The sequence below is a fragment of the Ranitomeya variabilis genome, chromosome 1 (genome assembly GCF_051348905.1).
Source record: "Ranitomeya variabilis isolate aRanVar5 chromosome 1, aRanVar5.hap1, whole genome shotgun sequence".
NCBI classification, from domain to species: Eukaryota; Metazoa; Chordata; class Amphibia; order Anura; family Dendrobatidae; genus Ranitomeya; species Ranitomeya variabilis.
In genome coordinates this window covers 758,219,271-758,237,270 of record NC_135232.1, presented here as the reverse complement: position 1 = coordinate 758,237,270, position 18,000 = coordinate 758,219,271, and the positions used below count along the sequence as shown (strand labels likewise).

Sequence of the window (18,000 nt, the reverse complement as noted above, 5' to 3'; positions counted from 1 at the left end):
GAAGGCTTACAAGAAGGGAATGAGAAGACTGTACTTTCTACAGAAGCTCAGGTCTTTCAATGTGTGCAGTAAAATGCTCGAAGTGTTTTACCAGTCCGTTGTGGCAAGGGCCATCTTTTTTGCTATCATTTGCTGGGGCAGTAGTGTGCGAGTAGCTGACGCTAATAAGCTCAGCAAACTTATCAAGAAGGCAAGCGCGGCTGTTGGCCTCCATCTTGACTCCTTTGAGGAAGTAGTGGAAAATAGGATTCAGAAGAAGTGTAGGGCTATAATGAACAATAATACACACCCACTATACGAGCTGTTCTTGAAGCAGAAGAGCACATTCAGCAGCCGTCTAATTCTACTTAGGTGCAAGAAGGAGAAAGGAGGAAATCGTTTGTGCCAACTGCTATGGGGGTATATAACAATTTCCTAAGGGTGAAAGACGACAATGACCTATGGCTGGTGCACTAATAGCAGTGATCAGAGATTTAAGATTTAAGTACTGATCTGTGTCTAGGAATTACTTTATGTAATGCTGTTTGTAATGTTGTAATGTTTGAAATGCTGTTTGTAATGCTGCTGTAATACCATAACTTCCCTCGGGATCAAAAAAGTGTATCGTATCGTATTCTAGAAGATTCAACTTGTAGGTGAAAAATACCACCATAAAGAAAAGAAACAATTCCTGACAAAATGAAGCATCCTTCTGGTCAGGAGATAAATTGAAGTATAGTACGATTCTGTATCTCACAAGACTATGGTGCATAAAAATGGAGGAATCATGATTAGGCTGTTCATTTTTCAATGAGTAATCTGTTCACAAAATGAGTGGCTGAGATGCAGAAGATGGCAATAATAATAATAATCTTTATTTTTATATAGCGCTAACATATTCCGCAGCGCTTTACAGTTTGCACACATTATCATCGCTGTCCCTGATGGGGCTCACAATCTGAATTCCCTACCAATATGTCTTTGGAATGTGGGAGGAACCGGAGTACCCGGAGGAAACCCACGCAAACACGGGGAGAACATACAATCTCCTTGCAGATGTTGTCCTGGGTGGGATTTGAACCCAGGACTCCAGCACTACAAGGTTTACAATAACTGTTAACCCATACCTCCCAACTTTTGAAGATGGGAAAGAGGGACAAAGTTTGCGGCGCGCTTTGCGCGCCGCGGCAAATTTTAGGCCACGCCTCTGACCACACCCATTCATAATTAGTCACACCCATATCCACATCCCAACCACACCCATTTAGTACTGCCGATCACACTGTTTCATATACAATAATTATAAACAAAAAAATATGGCCACACATGATGCTCCATACTGTACGATGACCACACATGACGCTCCATAATATATAATGACCACACATGACGCTCCATAATATATAATGAACACACATGACGCTCCATACTGTATAATGAACACACATGATGCTCCATACTGTATAATGAACACACATGATGCTCCATACTGTATGACCGCACATGATGCTCCATAGTGTATAATGACCGCACATGATGCTCCAGACTGTATAATGACCGCACATGATGCTCCATACTGTATAATGAACACACATGATGCTCCATACTGTATGACCGCACATGATGCTCCATAGTGTATAATGACCGCACATGATGCTCCATACTGTATGACCGCACATGATGCTCCATACTGTATAATGACCGCACATGATGCTCCATACTGTATGACCGCAAATGATGCTCCATACTGTATAATGACCGCACATGATGCTCCAGACTGTATAATGACCGCACATGATTCTCCAGACTGTATAATGACCGCACATGATGCTCCATACTGTATAATGGCCGCACATGATGCTCCATACTGTATAATGGCCGCACATGATGCTCCATACTGTATAATGGCCACACATGATGCTCCATACTGTATAATGACCGCACATGATGCTCCATACTGTATAATGGCCACACATGATGCTCCATACTGTATAATGACCACACATGATGCTCCATACTGTATAATGACCGCACATGATGCTCCATACTGTATAATGACCGCACATGATGCTCCATACTGTATAATGGCCGCACATGATGCTCCATACTGTCTAATGACCGCACATGATGCTCCATACTGTATAATGACCGCACATGATGCTCCATATTGTATAATGACCACACATGATGCTCCATACTGTATAATGACCGCACATGATGCTCCATACTGTATAATGGCCGCACATGATGCTCCATACTGTCTAATGACCGCACATGATGCTCCATACTGTATAATGACCGCACATGATGCTCCATACTGTATAATGACCGCACATGATGCTCCATACTGTATAATGGCCGCACATGATGCTCCATACTGTCTAATGACCGCACATGATGCTCCATACTGTATAATGACCGCACATGATGCTCCATATTGTATAATGACCACACATGATGCTCCATACTGTATAATGACCGCACATGATGCTCCATACTGTATAATGGCCGCACATGATGCTCCATACTGTCTAATGACCGCACATGATGCTCCATACTGTATAATGACCGCACATGATGCTCCATATTGTATAATGACCACACATGATGCTCCATACTGTATAATGACATACAGGCACGCAGCTCACACACAGGCACGCAGCTCACACGCACGCAGCTCACACACGCACGCAGCTCACACACGCACGCAGCTCACAAACACATGCAGCTTTGACACAAATGCATCACACACGCAGCCATCACACACACACGCAGCCATCACACATACACACGCAGCCATCACACACACACACACGCAGCCATCACACACACACGCAGCCATCACACACACACGCAGCCATCACACACACACACGCAGCCATCACACACACACACGCAGCCATCACACACACACACACGCAGCCATCACACACACACACGCAGCCATCACACACACACACACACGCAGCCATCACACACACACACGCAGCCATCACACACACGCAGCCATCACACACACACAGCCATCACACACACACACACAGCCATCACACACACGCAGCCATCACACACACACACACACACGCAGCCATCACACACACACGCAGCCATCACACACACACGCAGCCATCACACACACACGCAGCCATCACACACACACACACACACGCGCAGCCATCACACACACGCAGCCATCACACACACACAGCCATCACACACACACACACAGCCATCACACACACGCAGCCATCACACACACACACACACACGCAGCCATCACACACACACGCAGCCATCACACACACACGCAGCCATCACACACACACGCAGCCATCACACACACACACACACACGCGCAGCCATCACACACGCAGCCATCACACACGCAGCCATCACACACGCAGCCATCACACACGCAGCCATCACACACACGCAGCCATCACACACACACAGCCATCACACACACACAGCCATCACACACACACAGCCATCACACACACACACGCAGCCATCACACACACACGCAGCCATCACACACACACGCAGCCATCACACACACACACACGCAGCCATCACACACATCACACACACACAATCTCCTCTGTGATGCAGGGGCGGCTGATGTCCATGTGCAGCTCTCTGCTGAAGTCTTCAGTCTCCTGCTCACAGCTCTGCACTATCCCGGCACCTCCCCCGTCTCTCCTTCTCTGCCGGGATAGCAGCTAAGAGCAGAAGCCGGAGCTCCGTGCACACACAGCCAGAGGTAGTGAATCGCTGACCTTTCTTCTTGATTGCTGCAGGCTCTCTCCTTCAGCGTGGCAGCGCCGCACAGGGGGCGGGAGGGGGGGGGGGTGTTGCGCGGGCGGTCAGGAGGCAGCTTTTATAAAAAAAAAAAAAAAACAGGCTGGCTCTCTCTACGTCCCGGAAGTGGGCGGGGCTTCACCGGCGGCCGCAAATTCGGGATTTTAAATGCCCGAAGCGGGACAGCGGGACCCCGGTGCCAAAGCGGGACTGTCCCGCTGAAATCGGGACGGTTGGGAGGTATGGTTAACCAGTTGTTTTGCCATTCCGGCAAGGAAAAATTAATTGTTGTCATAAAAATCTAATCTACCTTTATACCACATTTTGGCCAGCTAGAAGGACACTAAAAAAGTGGAAATGTTTTTGTGGCAAGAAAAAGTTGACAAATGATAAATACTGCCCAACATAAGCCCACCATAAGGGAAAGGGACTGTGTCTAATAGCTGGATGATACGTGCTGTGTATTGATCCCACAGGAGATCCCACTCTATGTGACTGCAGATTGTTGAATCCTGACATAAACCCCGAGTATTAATGGTGCTAGTGGGTGGTCACATGACTGCCCACTCACAATGGCAACACTGTGGAATCAAGACAGAGTGCGCACGCATTCTATCATTATTTGCTATTCTGCAGTCACACAGTGACTGCAGACTTTTATGGTTACCTTATTTAAGATTGCTCCTGGCCTTTGAGCTTGAGCTCTCTGCAATAAAACACACCAGTAATTTATTGTTCAACCCCTTTAAAAACCTTTAGGACCATGACATTTTTTAGGGATTTACATTAAACTCAAGGTTCAGGACAAACACCTGAGGTTATTTTGCATGATTTCCTGATTTAACGATGGGTCATAGTGCACAATGCAGTGGATTGGATCTTAAAATTGTCCAGAGTAAATCCTAAGAATTCCTGACCTTTTTTTCTAAGGACACATTCTATAAGTCATCATGTGTCAATTATTACAGTGGAAACCTTTGTGAACCACTGACAAACTAGGATGTATGTAAGAATAGCTGGCAAAGTGTTTGAGTCTATAGTGTACATCGCATTGAAACGTGGAGTTGTGGAAAAATTTTGCGACTTTTGGCATTTTCACGACAATTTCATCCAGCTCCGTCAAAATGAGAGGAGCTGGGGTGGGATAGGAGCGTGATGCCACAGCATGTCTAATTCATATCGAGCTATGGCGTTCCTTCCTCCAGAAATCTTACTCTAATCACTGACTGGAGTAAGATTTGTGTGCAGGCTCACGTAGGCGAACGGCACTTGTCAGACACCTCTTAATGTTTCCACCATGTCCCCTCATCAAGACTGGGATTATTCACACCGATTTGGATGAATAAAGGGCCATTATGTACGCATATTCATCTGAAGAGAATGAATTGTTAGGTAAGAAGGTTCATGTTAACTAGAAAAGGATTTTTCAGTGAATATACAGTGAGGACCTATCTATAGAACAACTCCAGTACAGTTCTGATGGTTGTCAGAGAGTTGAACTGCCACTTATTAAATGCTGATGGCCTATCCTAATATCATAGACCATAGACATGAGATATATGTATGCAGATCATGTCTTATGAACACCACAGACTTCAGACTTGTAAGCAACTCTCACCAAGTTTGTTTTGCTTTCTTACAACTTCAACCTCTTACATCCACGCTTGATAAAGCATGCGTTCTCAATGGTTGGGAGGAATTAAGACGTGTTTGGTGGCGTCTTATATTCCTTGACTACAAATGTCCAACATGCCTGATCCTTCCATCCTCTGACATCTGCTGTCAGGAGAGAGTGGGTATATTCTGATACATATGAGGTAAATTTTTGACTGGCCCCATTACAGTTGTCAGGCTCGGCCTACAGTTATCTAATGTGTATAGACACCTTAAGGCCGGGGTTATACTGGCGAGTGCAATGCGAGAAGTCTCTCGCATCAATACCCGGCACAGCCGTCGGCACTAGGGATTGGAGTATGCGGCTGCATGCGGCTGAATGCTCCAGTCCCGAATGCCGGCGGCAGTGCTGGGTATTGATGTGAGAGACTCATGTAAGTTTCTTGCATTGAGCTCGCAAGTGTGACCCGGCCTTATGGTGATGAACATTCGTACTCCAAAAGAGTATAAAGGGGTCTTTTTGTGTGTTTTAAGTGAACAGGTTTTCTCCTTTTATAATTTTATCAGGAGGAAAAGGCCATCAAGTACATAAGTCCTGGCCCAGCGCTCTGACTGAGGGGGACCTGGCTGGAAGCAAGGAATCGACAGGTACTAAACAATGGCACGTGATAAAGTAATACCCACAATATGTATATACGACTGTGCCATGAAATCTGAATCATCCAGCAGGCATTCTTTTCAAGTAATGATAAATGTGTGTTTTATTGGTACAGGCTTTCCGGAAAAACCGATCCAACCTATTTCACCCAGAGGAGATGATGAAAATAAAAGACTTTCTTCACTAGAGCAAGGTTATCAATATCTTCCCTGGCTTACAGTGCTTTACACTATACTTTACTACAAATATGATTATTGGTAGCTAAGGACTGAATCATAAATTAAAGCAGGTTTCCAATTAAAATGTTAACAAGTTCATATTTTATGAAATCAGAAATTAAGATTTTGTTGTTTTAGTTGGGACAGCCATTTTTGCAAAGGTAACAACACAAAGGGCAGCTATATTGGTTGTCACTTCTGAAATCCATATGTGTTCCCACTGGAAATATACAGCTTTTCAGCTGCTCTTTATTGGTGCAACTAGGTGTAACCTAGTATAACACCTACATTTAGATCGGCAATTACCAGAACATATGCATACTTACCAATATTTTATCACAAACCCCAGGAATTTTCAGGCAGCACTCCTGTTCTGCATAGGATTTAGAGAGCACACAACAACCCCCTTTTTAAAATAAATTGTCATAAATATTGTGCAAATATAAAAACATTTGAATCTTCGAGACCTTAATGGTATCAGCACTTAACAAGAAAAACATTTTTTTAAATTCTGCAGACGTTAATGGGCTGCCTTCTTCTTTGGAGGTTCCTATCTCTAGTGGTCCTTTCCGTAATGTTGGCTTATCCCGAGCAGCTCGGACACACAGGCTACGCAAATTGCGGACACCAAGCAAATGCCGTGAATGTAACAGTTATGTGTACTTCCAAGGAGCTGAATGTGAGGAGGTAAGAAAAGAGATTGGAAAATGAGATAAGAACCTTTTTCTATTTAAAGGAGCTGAAATTTATTAGGAAAGTGGACCCTAAAATAAAAAGCACAGTAAGAATTCACCCTCATTGGGTCCAGCACTGGCTCTCCGACGCTGCTCCGGTCTTGATATTTTTGATGCAGCAGTGATGACACATTAACAGCTCGCATCACCGCTGTAGCTAGTCACCAAGCTAATCATTTGTGTTGAGGTAGACAGCACGAACCACTTAGCTCAGTGATTGGCTGCAGCGGCGATGCATCGTATCAGCCGTGATTGAGAGCTAGCACTAGACGCAGGGTGGGTGAGCACATGCTATGTTTGTTATTTTAGGTATGTTACAGCACTTTGGGTCCACCTTCCTGAAAGCGAACAACTCCTTGTAGTAAGCAATTTGCAGTGGAGGCCACTGTAAAATTTCGCTAGCTCAATTTTCGATGAAGATTTTCATTTCTGCATGCAAATGAGATTTCATGGCACTTCATCCATATGACTGCTACTATAATACTCAGTGGATTTTCCAAAAGCAAATTGACAGTGTATCTAAAGTGTAGGAACCCACCTTTAGGACTTATTCAGATGTCCAATATTCTCATACAAGTGCTATCCATGGAATAAGTACTAAGTCAGGAATCACATGCTCTTTTTCGTGCATTTTTTTACACAACACACAGGAGAGGTCATAAAAAGTGCAAAGTTCGTAATTTTTTTTGGGGTGGAACAACAAAAACTTTGTCATAAAACTGGCAATAATTCCAGCCATAACAGCTGATCATAGATTGCTCCCTTCTTGATCATGTAGTTGGCAGAGGAACTTTTCAGTAAAACAGGTTGCGTTCTGTGAATGCTTCCTTAATCTTGCATTAGGAAAAGATTATTAACAGTTGGAGATAATGTCTAAATATTACAAGATTTGTTTCATGTTAGAAGAGTAAAGTAAATGGAATAGTCTTTTTTCCTTGCAAACACCCCATGTTTCTCTGTTTTTTGCTCAGTGTTCCCTTGCTTGCCACAAAAAGTGTTTGGAAACCCTGGCAATACAGTGTGGTCACAAGAAATTGCAAGGACGATTACTCTTGTTTGGCAGGAACTTCTCAGAGGCGGCGATGAGATCTCCAGATCACGTGCCTTTTCTCGTACGCAAGTGTGTTTCGGAGATAGAAGCTCGAGCATTAACCATGAAGGTGACGATAATCAGATGAAGATTTTTACGTTTTACATCTAAAAGACATAAATATACCTTCTTTATTTAGCTGTTGTAACATAAGATATTAGTAGAAATGTCTGTTTCATATGTTGCTGGTTTTAATATAAATACTAAAATGTACTGATGCGATGATCACCTTCGATTGTCTATTAGGGTATATATCGTGTGAACGGGGTAAAGACTCGGGTGGAGAAGCTATGTCAAGCATTTGAAAATGGGAAGGAGTTAGTTGAACTTTCTCAGGCCTCACCACATGATCTGAGCAATGTCCTGAAGCTCTATCTTCGCCAGGTGATGTATATTTAGACATCCTTTTTTCATTATTCAGGGTCCTCTTTTATTCATTTTCCACTATTACAAAGCCAAGTTTAGCGCAACCAATCTTATACTTGAGCCTTCAAGGAAAACTAGAGGGTAAAAGTCCATCTTCAGTTTCAGAGACTGTTTGTAGGTAAAGAGCTCTCTCAAATGAGTTCCATTATTGTTATTTCTCCTGCTAGTTGCCTCACTACAAAGCAATGTTCATGACAAGCAGGTTCACTAACTTTTAATAACCCGCTTCAGTATATATATTGACTTCCTCAGCTCCCTGAGCCTCTGATGCCATTCCGTCTTTATAACGGTCTAATGGGCCTTGCAAAAGAAAGTCTTCGTGATTGTGAAAGTGGCAAAGCATCCAGACTTGAGGACAAAGGGGCAGAAACAGAGCCAGACGCCCTGGCCATGGCGGAGAGACTGAAGGAACTGCTACAGGACCTGCCCTTTGAGAACAGAGTCACACTGCAGTATTTAATAAAGCATTTGTGCAGGTATGTCTTCGGTACAGGAGTAAAATAAAAAGTCCAGAATATTTTTATCACAGATCTTAATGCATTTCCATCTCATGTGTTACCCTAATCCCACATTCAGTAATTGGTCAGTATTTTACCTCAGTATGTGTAAGCCAAAACCAGGAGAGAGTGATAAATACAGGAATGGTTACATGTTTCTATTATACTTTCCTCCGATTGTTCCACTCCTGGTTTTGGCTTACAGATACTGAGGTAAAATACTGAACCTGTGAATGTGGCCTAATGATGATGTTTTGGCTTAGAATGTAAATCTGTTTTCCCTTAGTCTTGTCAGCTCTGCATAACATATGGGAAAGTTCTTTGCCCCGTGAACTGATAGGAAAGGTGGAACTTTCAATTATGCCAGTGCCCATAAAAAAGACCCCATGGGTGCGATTCATTAATGAGTCTTAATGCAGCACTCACTTGAGCACACTGACGTGATTCATTAAGTGGCATGCACCACTTAATGAATCAGATGCATCCCGGGGCTGGCGTACACTTCTGTAGTAAGTTACCCCTATTTAGTGGAGTTTATGAATATGACGAGTGTGCATAACCATACCTCGTCCTGCCCATGCTGCACACATATTGGTTTAGCTGGCCAAAAATGGTGTATAAACGCCAAAAGTCGCTGTTATGATTGTGTAACAACTCACATGGGAAACTAAAAACTACAACTGACCAAGCCGGTTCCTGTACAGACTAGAGATTCTGACCCCGCAATCCCTAGAGGTTCCTACGTCAGCTGGAATAGCTCTAACAACAGTCTAAACTATGGCTACTCAAACCTATGCTGCCTGAAAGCACATTGAGCGCTTCACGTTCCTTCTAAGGAACCCGAGGGTAGGGCAGAGTGTGATTTACCTACATAAGGGAAGGAGTAAAGAGGTAGAAAGAAATCCCAAAGTGAGTTAAAACAAATTACCACAAAGAGAATGAGAAGATAAGGTACATACTGCTTGAGAGTATGCCATTTTCTTCTTAAACAAAAACACAAGATAGGTGCAGGGGGAAAAGCATAATCAGCAGACAGATAATCCCTAGATGGTATTTCACTGGCTGGCATAAACAATGACAGGACATCCAAATGAGAATATCACCAGCAAGAAATACCAGCAGGGGAAAAGTATATGTAGCCGCACCCAGAAGGTGATAGGGCATATAAATGAAAACACCTGTTAATTTGAAAAGACTAATACAAGGATAGCATACAATAAACACCCAGAAAAGAGGTGTAGTTCCTGTGGCTCAATGGGTAGATAAGCCGACAACAGAACACATGATCAATTGTTCAAACCAAGTCGCATGATAGTTTCAATATTTTGTAAGGTGTTTACACTAGATTTCTCACGTATGCACCTTAATCACCCTCTATGACTTCATCCCCCCCTCCATCTCATTGTATAATTGTTTAATACTGGCTAACTAGCAAAAGGGGAGGGCGTCTTGTGCTGCTGATGTGACTAAGGGAAAACATGCGCAACACAATAAACATACAAACATTTCAGCTATATGACCTTTATCAAGCAAGACAAATCTATTTAATTTGACGGAATAAATGAAAAAGTTTTAACCTATCTCTGGGGCCTACTACCCTGAATGTTTGGACATTATATGTTTCGTTGGGAAAAGTGGCATGTAGAGCCAGGTCTGCACAGAGTTCTTGTGAAGGATATGACATTTCACATTTATATTTTAAAACATAACTTTCCCTGCATACCTTACAGCGCTCATCATGTGTGGATATGGCAAGCATTCCAGTGAGGAACACTAACCATAGTATTAAGAACAGACCTCCCAAGGGAAATCTGCCCCAAATACTTATTCTGTAGTCTGTAATGACTGATGATGGTATTTGGAGCTGAACAGGACGGTGCACCACAAATCTGCTCAATGGAAACACATGAATGTTCACTAAAAGAAGTGGAAGCAGCTCTAGGAGAATGGGTCAAAATACCTATGGGCAAGGGAAGCCCGGCCAGTACGTAAGCACTGCAAATAGAGTCCAGTGGAAAAAAGAAGACATGGAGGCTTTTTTACCTCTATTGAGATCAACCACAGACAGAGGCAAGTTCTCATCTTTCCTAAAAGATGCATCTGTTTCAATAGAAATCTTAAAACACCAGGACAGGACCCAGGCGTAGAACTTGCTAAAAGGACAGAAAATGAAATAAGTTGGTTAATATTCACAAAAAATGAAATATTTGGTCTAAATTGTGGAAGAAATCTAAGAGAAACTTTGTTTGCAAAAACAGAAACAAAGGGTTCACAAGAACCTAAAGGTTGGCACTCAAAAACCATTACGGCTATTACAGACAGTAGAAAAAATACTTTTTGAGATAGATGCTGTAAAGAAACGCTTTCCAGATGTTCAAATGGAGGACCGCAAATGTTTTTTAGCGTTAGGAATGTCTCACGGACTACCAGACTTACAACTTTAGGTCCAAGTCTAGACGTTGCTGTAAACAGTAAGGTTTTATTGCAGTTGTTGATGTTTGGTCCTGTTGAATCTTGGGCATCAATTTCAGAATCTTGGTAATTGGAGGGAACACATATGCCACACTGAATTTCCAAGAAATAGACACTGCATCCACAGTCAGAGGATTTTCCTATAGGGAACAGAACACTAGACATCTGGCACTGACCCTGGTTGCAATTAAGTTCACTAAAGGATTTCCTCAGAGATTCAAGAGATATTGAAAGATTTCTGGATTTAGGCAGCACTGTCCAGGAACTGAAAACGGGGTTGTCCCCATTAGACACTTGAAATTCTGTTAATTCTTAGGGCGCAGTCAGGCGACTGTATAAATTAGACTGAGATCAGACAGCAATGCACAAACTGGCCGATGGGTCTCTCAACCCCAGCGTGTCAGATTTATATATTTCTAAGCAGCTGTCACACTCGAGTCAGGAGAGCAGCGGCCAGTCCAAGCATTGCGATCCGATCTTGGATCAATTTATACAGTGGTCTGACTGCACCTTTAATAGGATACATTAGCTTGAATCCTTTTGCAAGAACCTGCGCTTTATGCAAAAGCTTTCACTCAGTGGATATTAGAGCTGAGAAGTAGTCATTCATTTTGAAGACCATAGACCCCATAGAAGTAGAGATTTGCTCATCTCCTGGTCCTCTGACTGGATTGCCCGAATACACTTAGAATAGTTTTTCCCATATTGGATAAGTTTAACTTCTTTGACTCCTTATCTTCAGAAGAATGAAGAATCAGATTGTGAATCATCCAGAACCCTAATTTCTCTATCTGTGGGCACTCTGCACAATGTCAACTTCTGGATAAACTGATTATTTTATTTATTATGCTTTGCTTCTATAGCGCTGTCTATTTCCGCAGCGCTTTACAGACATTATCATCACTGTCCCCATTGGGGCTCACAATCTAAATTCCCTATCAGTATGTATTTGGAGTGTGGGAGAAAACCGGAGAATACGGAGGAAACCCAAGCAAACACAAGGAGAACATACAAACTCCTTGCAGATGTTGTCCTTGGTGGGATTTGAACCGAAGGACCCACGGCACTTGCATTGTCATCAGAAAGGTGAAGTGAGTTCATTGGCTGTGAACTCGCAGGACCTGTCTGACGGCATAGCGAGCAAGAGAACTTTCTCACGCTCGCGGTGCCATCAGATAGGTAATAAGAGTTCACAGGGAGACACGCTGCTCAGTTTCTCTGCTGGATGACAGGCTGTATAGTTGCATCATGCAACCATGCAGCCTGCCATCTAGATGTAGCAGTGCTAGACCCATCGTGGGACAAATGGATTAGCAGCATCTCTGCGGAAAGGTGAGGAATATTGTTGTTTGCTTTTTTTAACTCTTTTGCAGATGACAAGGGCATCGGGAGGAATGGGCGAGGTCGTAAGTATGGTTTAATTAAGATTATTAAAGGAGTATGTGTCATTCTTTCAATTAAAGGACTTTTTTCTGGGTGTCTGTGTTTTCATACAATGTGACTACGGGGTTAGTAATGGGGGCATCTTATTGAAGCCTCTCCATTACTAACCTCGGAGCTTGATGTCACCTGACAATACAAAGGTGACATCAACCCCCCCCCAACTATCACCCCACTTGCCACAGAGCAAGTCGGAAGAGTGAGGCTAAGTGCCAAAATTGCCTTTTCTGGGGCGGCTGAGAGCTGATGGTTTTTAGCCTGGGGGGCCAGTGTCCATGGCCCTTTCCTAGGCTATTAATATCATCCCGCAGCTGTCTGCATAGTTTTTGCTGGTTATTAATTATAGGGGGACCCTATGTCATTTTTTTTTAGGGTTCCCCATTTTAATAGCCAGTAAAGGCTAAGTATACAGTTGTGAGCTGAAACTAATAGCATGGGAAGCTCCATGGGTGTTACCCACCTCTCAGGCTATAAACATCAGCCCCCAGCCATCAGCTTTCCCTCTGCTGGTTACCAAAATTGCTCCCGCGCATATATATATACACCCACTTGTGCTCAAAAGTTTAGATACCCCGGCAGAATTTTTGCTTTCTTTGCCTTTTCTCAGAGAATATGATTGATAACAAAACTTTTTCTCCACTCATGGTTAGTGGTTGAATGGTTAGTGATGGCTCTCCCTAAGCTCCTATTCACAGCCTGACAGGAGGCAAAAGGACAAACAGGAGGACAGATTGGCATGTATTATTACTGTTAATGTAAATCTGACAAGGAGGGTTAACACGATAATGAACATAAAAGTCAGATGTCAAATATCAACTATCAGTGTTTATACAGGGACAGTGTAATCAGGCACACAAGAGATTATAATGCATACACACTTAAAGATTATACATAGGTGGGCCCAATTGGGGTCCCAAATACGCCAAAGATACAATAATATTGTTAGCAAGTTTTTGAGTTCACCCTTTTTTTCATTCATTTTCGTAAGACATACTTGTCATTATGATTTAAAAAGAGAAAACACAGTAGTTTGACAATAAATGGCTTCACCCAACCACTAACCATGAGTGGAGAAAAAGTTTTGGTGTTATCATTCATATTCTCTGAAAAAAGGCCAAGAAAGCTAAAATTCTGCCGAGGTATGTAAACTTTTGAGCACAACTGTATAGATATACATGTATGTATAAGTGTGTTTCGACGAATATTTCCTTTGAAATGATATGTACATGACAGAGAATTGCTCTATGTAAAAGCTCATGTTAAGATGTTAAGATCGCATTGCACTCGGATAGCAATCACACTGCATTCCGATGTAAATCGGATGCTAGGTGGGAAAAATCAGATTGTCCTCACATGACACTCGCATTACACTCGTGCATTACACTCTTGGTAGGGAGACTCGGACCGATTTTTCATACATTTAGTGTGACTCTGGCCTTAGACTGGGGCTACACGGTGACATTCAACACATTTGGAAAGATTTCTGACCTTGTGTCTCAGTATGTTGCATGTAGCAATGTGACACCATAGGAAATTATTGCATTTAATGTTGCGATGTGTCACTGCGATTTGTGTCGCACGACATGTTGTCGTGTAGCCCTAGCCTCATTCTAAGATACATTGATTTCTATAGAGGTTACACAGGCCACTAAACAGTAAAATAACTTGCACACCACTTTGATTATGAGAACTGTTTCCCCAAGTTTACCAGAGAGAAGTACATATTGGTACCGTAACTTAAAAACGAGAATATTACATAGCTTATGAATTTTATCATTATTAATATATGATATATTAACTATCACCAAACACATTATTCCCATCTTCAAGATCCTATCCCAATATGTAGTAGGTGTACAAATAATAATAATATTAGCAATTACCTCCAATTAGAAATGTAGTATAGTTCTTATGATTCGCTATGTGCTTACCTCATGTTCAGGGCATTACAGTAGCTTAGGTATCCATGGTTTTGACCACTAAAAAATAACTAACTACTTGAGTGGTCGTAACCATGGATACCTAAGCTACTGTCATCCAGTACATGGAGTTAGTGACATAGAACTATATTACATCTACATCTTTCAGCAAGACAATGATCCAAAACACCGCTCCAAATCTACTCAGGCATTCATGCAGAGGAACAATTACACTGTTCTGGAATGGCCATCCCAGTCCCCAGACCTGAATATCATTGAACATCTGTGGGATCATTTGAAGAGGGCTGTCCATGCTCGGCGACCATCAAACTTAACTGAACTGGAATTGTTTTGTAAAGAGGAATGGTCAAAAATACCTTCATCCAGGATCCAGGAACTCATTAAAAGCTACAGAAAGCGACTAGAGGCTGTTATTTTTGCAAAAGGAGGATCTACTAAATATTAATGTCATTTTTCTGGTGAGGTGCCCATACTTATGCACCTGTCAAATTTTGTTTGAATGCAGATTGCACATTTTCTGTTAGTACAATAAACCTCATTTCAAGGCAGAAACATTACTGTGTCCAACAGTTATTAGATATATGAAACTGATATAGCTGTTGCAAAAAAAACAATTTTTATAAAACATTAAGCTTAAGATTAATAGGGGTGCCCAAACTTTTTCATATAACTGTATATAATTGTCTAAGGGGTACTTCCGTCTTTCTGTCGGCAACTTCCGTCACGGATATTCATTCGCTGATTGGTCTCGCCAGCTGCCTGTCATGGTTGCCGCGACCAATCAGCGACGGCCACAGTCCGACTAGTCCCTCCCTACTCCCCTGCAGTCAGTGCCCTGCGCCTGCTCCATACTCCCCGCAGTCACGGCTCACACAGGGTTAATGCCAGCGGTAACGGATCGCGTTATACCGCGGGTAACTCACTTCGTTACTGCCGCTATTAACCCTGTGTGCCTATGCAGCCTCAATAGTAAAAACATCTAATGTTAAAAATAATTAAAAAAAAATAACAAATCATTATATACTCACCTTCCGCCGCCTTTCCGACGCTCCGGTGACCGGTCCATGCAAGCGGCAGGTTCCGGTGCTAAGGTTGGTGTGCGACAAGGACCTGCCATGACATCACAGTCATGTGACCGCGACGTACTCACAGGCCCTGCGCGAGAAGGACCTGCCATGACGTCACAGTCATGTGACCGCGACGTCATCGCAGGCCCTGCGCGCCTGCGCGAGAAGGACCTGCCGTGACGTCACAGTCATGTGACCGCAACGTCATCGCAGGCCCTGCGTGAGAAGGACCTGCCGTGACATCACGGTCATGTAACCGCGACGTCATCACACCCTCGGACCGGAAGCTGCTGCCTGAACCGAACACAGGCGACAGAACTACAAGGGACCCCTCGGAAGGTGAGTATATTTTTATTTTTTAACCTGTGACATACGTGGCTGGGCAATATACTACGTGGCTCTGTGCTATATACTACGTGGTTCTGTGCTGTATACTACGTGGCTCTCTGCTGTATACTATGTCACTGGGCAATATACTAAGTCACTGGGCAATATACTACGCAACTGGGCAATATACTACGCAACTGGGCAATATACTACGTAACTGGGCAATATACTACGTAACTGGGCAATATACTACGTGGGCTGGGCACTATACTACATCACTGGGCAATATACTACGGAATTGGGCAATATACTATGTAACTGGGCAATATACTACGTGGCTCTGTGCTGTATACTACGTAACTGGCCAATATACTACGTGGCTCTGTGCTGTATACTACGTAACTGGGTAATATACTACGTCACTGGGCAATATACTACGTCACTGGGCAATATACTACGTCGCTGGGCAATATACTACGTGGCTGTGCAATATACTACGTCACTGGGCAATATACTACGTGGACATGCATATTCTAGAATACCCGATGCGTTCGAATCGGGCCACCATCTACTACATATTGGGATAGGATCTTGGAGTTGGGAATAAAACTTTAACCTTGTTTCACTTCTAGAGTTTCAGAGCAAGAGCAAATCAATAAGATGAGCCCCAGCAACCTTGGTATCGTTTTTGGGCCTGCACTGATGCGACCACGTCCCACAGATGCTACTGTTTCTTTGTCATCTCTGGTGGATTATCCTCACCAAGCTCGAATTGTGGAAGCACTAATTGTCTTCTTTGATAAGATCTTCGAGGAGAATCCTATAACAATGGATAAGTTATCAAGGATCAATGACGTAAGCTTTTTCCATAAACCTGTTGGATTTCTTTGATGTATAACTGTTGGGCTAAGTTTACATTGCATTTGCTGTGCATATTCAGAGTATGAAAGGGAAAGGCTCCAGTGCTTCTCAAACTGTGAGTCCAAGACATCATTTTGGTGTGTCTGATGAGGCCTCAGTGGGAAAAGTTTGAGAAGCTCTTGTCTAAACTATCCATAAGTACCCACTCACCTATTGGAAGTCAAGAGAGCAAACTTTTCTTTACTGTAAAGAAAAGCACAGATAATTGTGCTTGTGTATGCAGTGTATGATCTCTAAAAGGGCTAAAAAGTTAAAGATGACACAATTCCTATGTATTTTAGGCAATATATATCTATATATATAAGAGGCATCGTGATTACTCGCTAATCCCGCCCCCTGCACAGTAGCTCCGCCCCCACACATCACCACACACAATCCCGCACCCACACCACATCACCACACACAATCCCGCCCCCACACCACATTACCACACACAATCCCGCCCCCACACCACATTACCACACACAATCCCGCCCCCACACCACATTACCACACACAATCCCGCCCCCCACCACATTACCACACACAATCCCGCCCCCCACCCCATTACCACACACAATCCCGCCCCCCCACCACATTACCACACACAATCCTGCCCCCCACCACATTACCACACATAATCCCACCCCCCACCACATTACCACACACAATCCCGCCCCCACACCACATTACCACACATAATCCCGCCCCCACCACATTACCACACATAATCCCGCCCCCACCCCATTACCACACATAATCCCGCCCCCCACCCCATTACCACACATAGGCTCCATCCCCACACATTACCACACGAGGCTCCGTCCCCACACATTA

At 43.3% G+C, this 18,000-nt stretch overlaps 1 protein-coding gene across 2 annotated transcripts in view; it reads left to right on the top strand.

Annotated features, from left to right (window-relative positions):
• Positions 1-18,000, top strand: part of ARHGAP45 (Rho GTPase activating protein 45) — a 175,749-nt gene that overhangs the window by 146,734 nt on the left and 11,015 nt on the right. For both annotated transcript variants that reach the window (XM_077271361.1, XM_077271352.1), the window contains 7 exons: positions 5,962-6,042; positions 6,168-6,245; positions 6,788-6,957; positions 7,976-8,164; positions 8,341-8,478; positions 8,773-8,996; positions 16,896-17,118. In XM_077271361.1, coding sequence (XP_077127476.1) covers positions 5,962-6,042; positions 6,168-6,245; positions 6,788-6,957; positions 7,976-8,164; positions 8,341-8,478; positions 8,773-8,996; positions 16,896-17,118 — 1,103 coding nt within the window. The remainder of the gene's footprint in view (positions 1-5,961; positions 6,043-6,167; positions 6,246-6,787; positions 6,958-7,975; positions 8,165-8,340; positions 8,479-8,772; positions 8,997-16,895; positions 17,119-18,000) is intronic.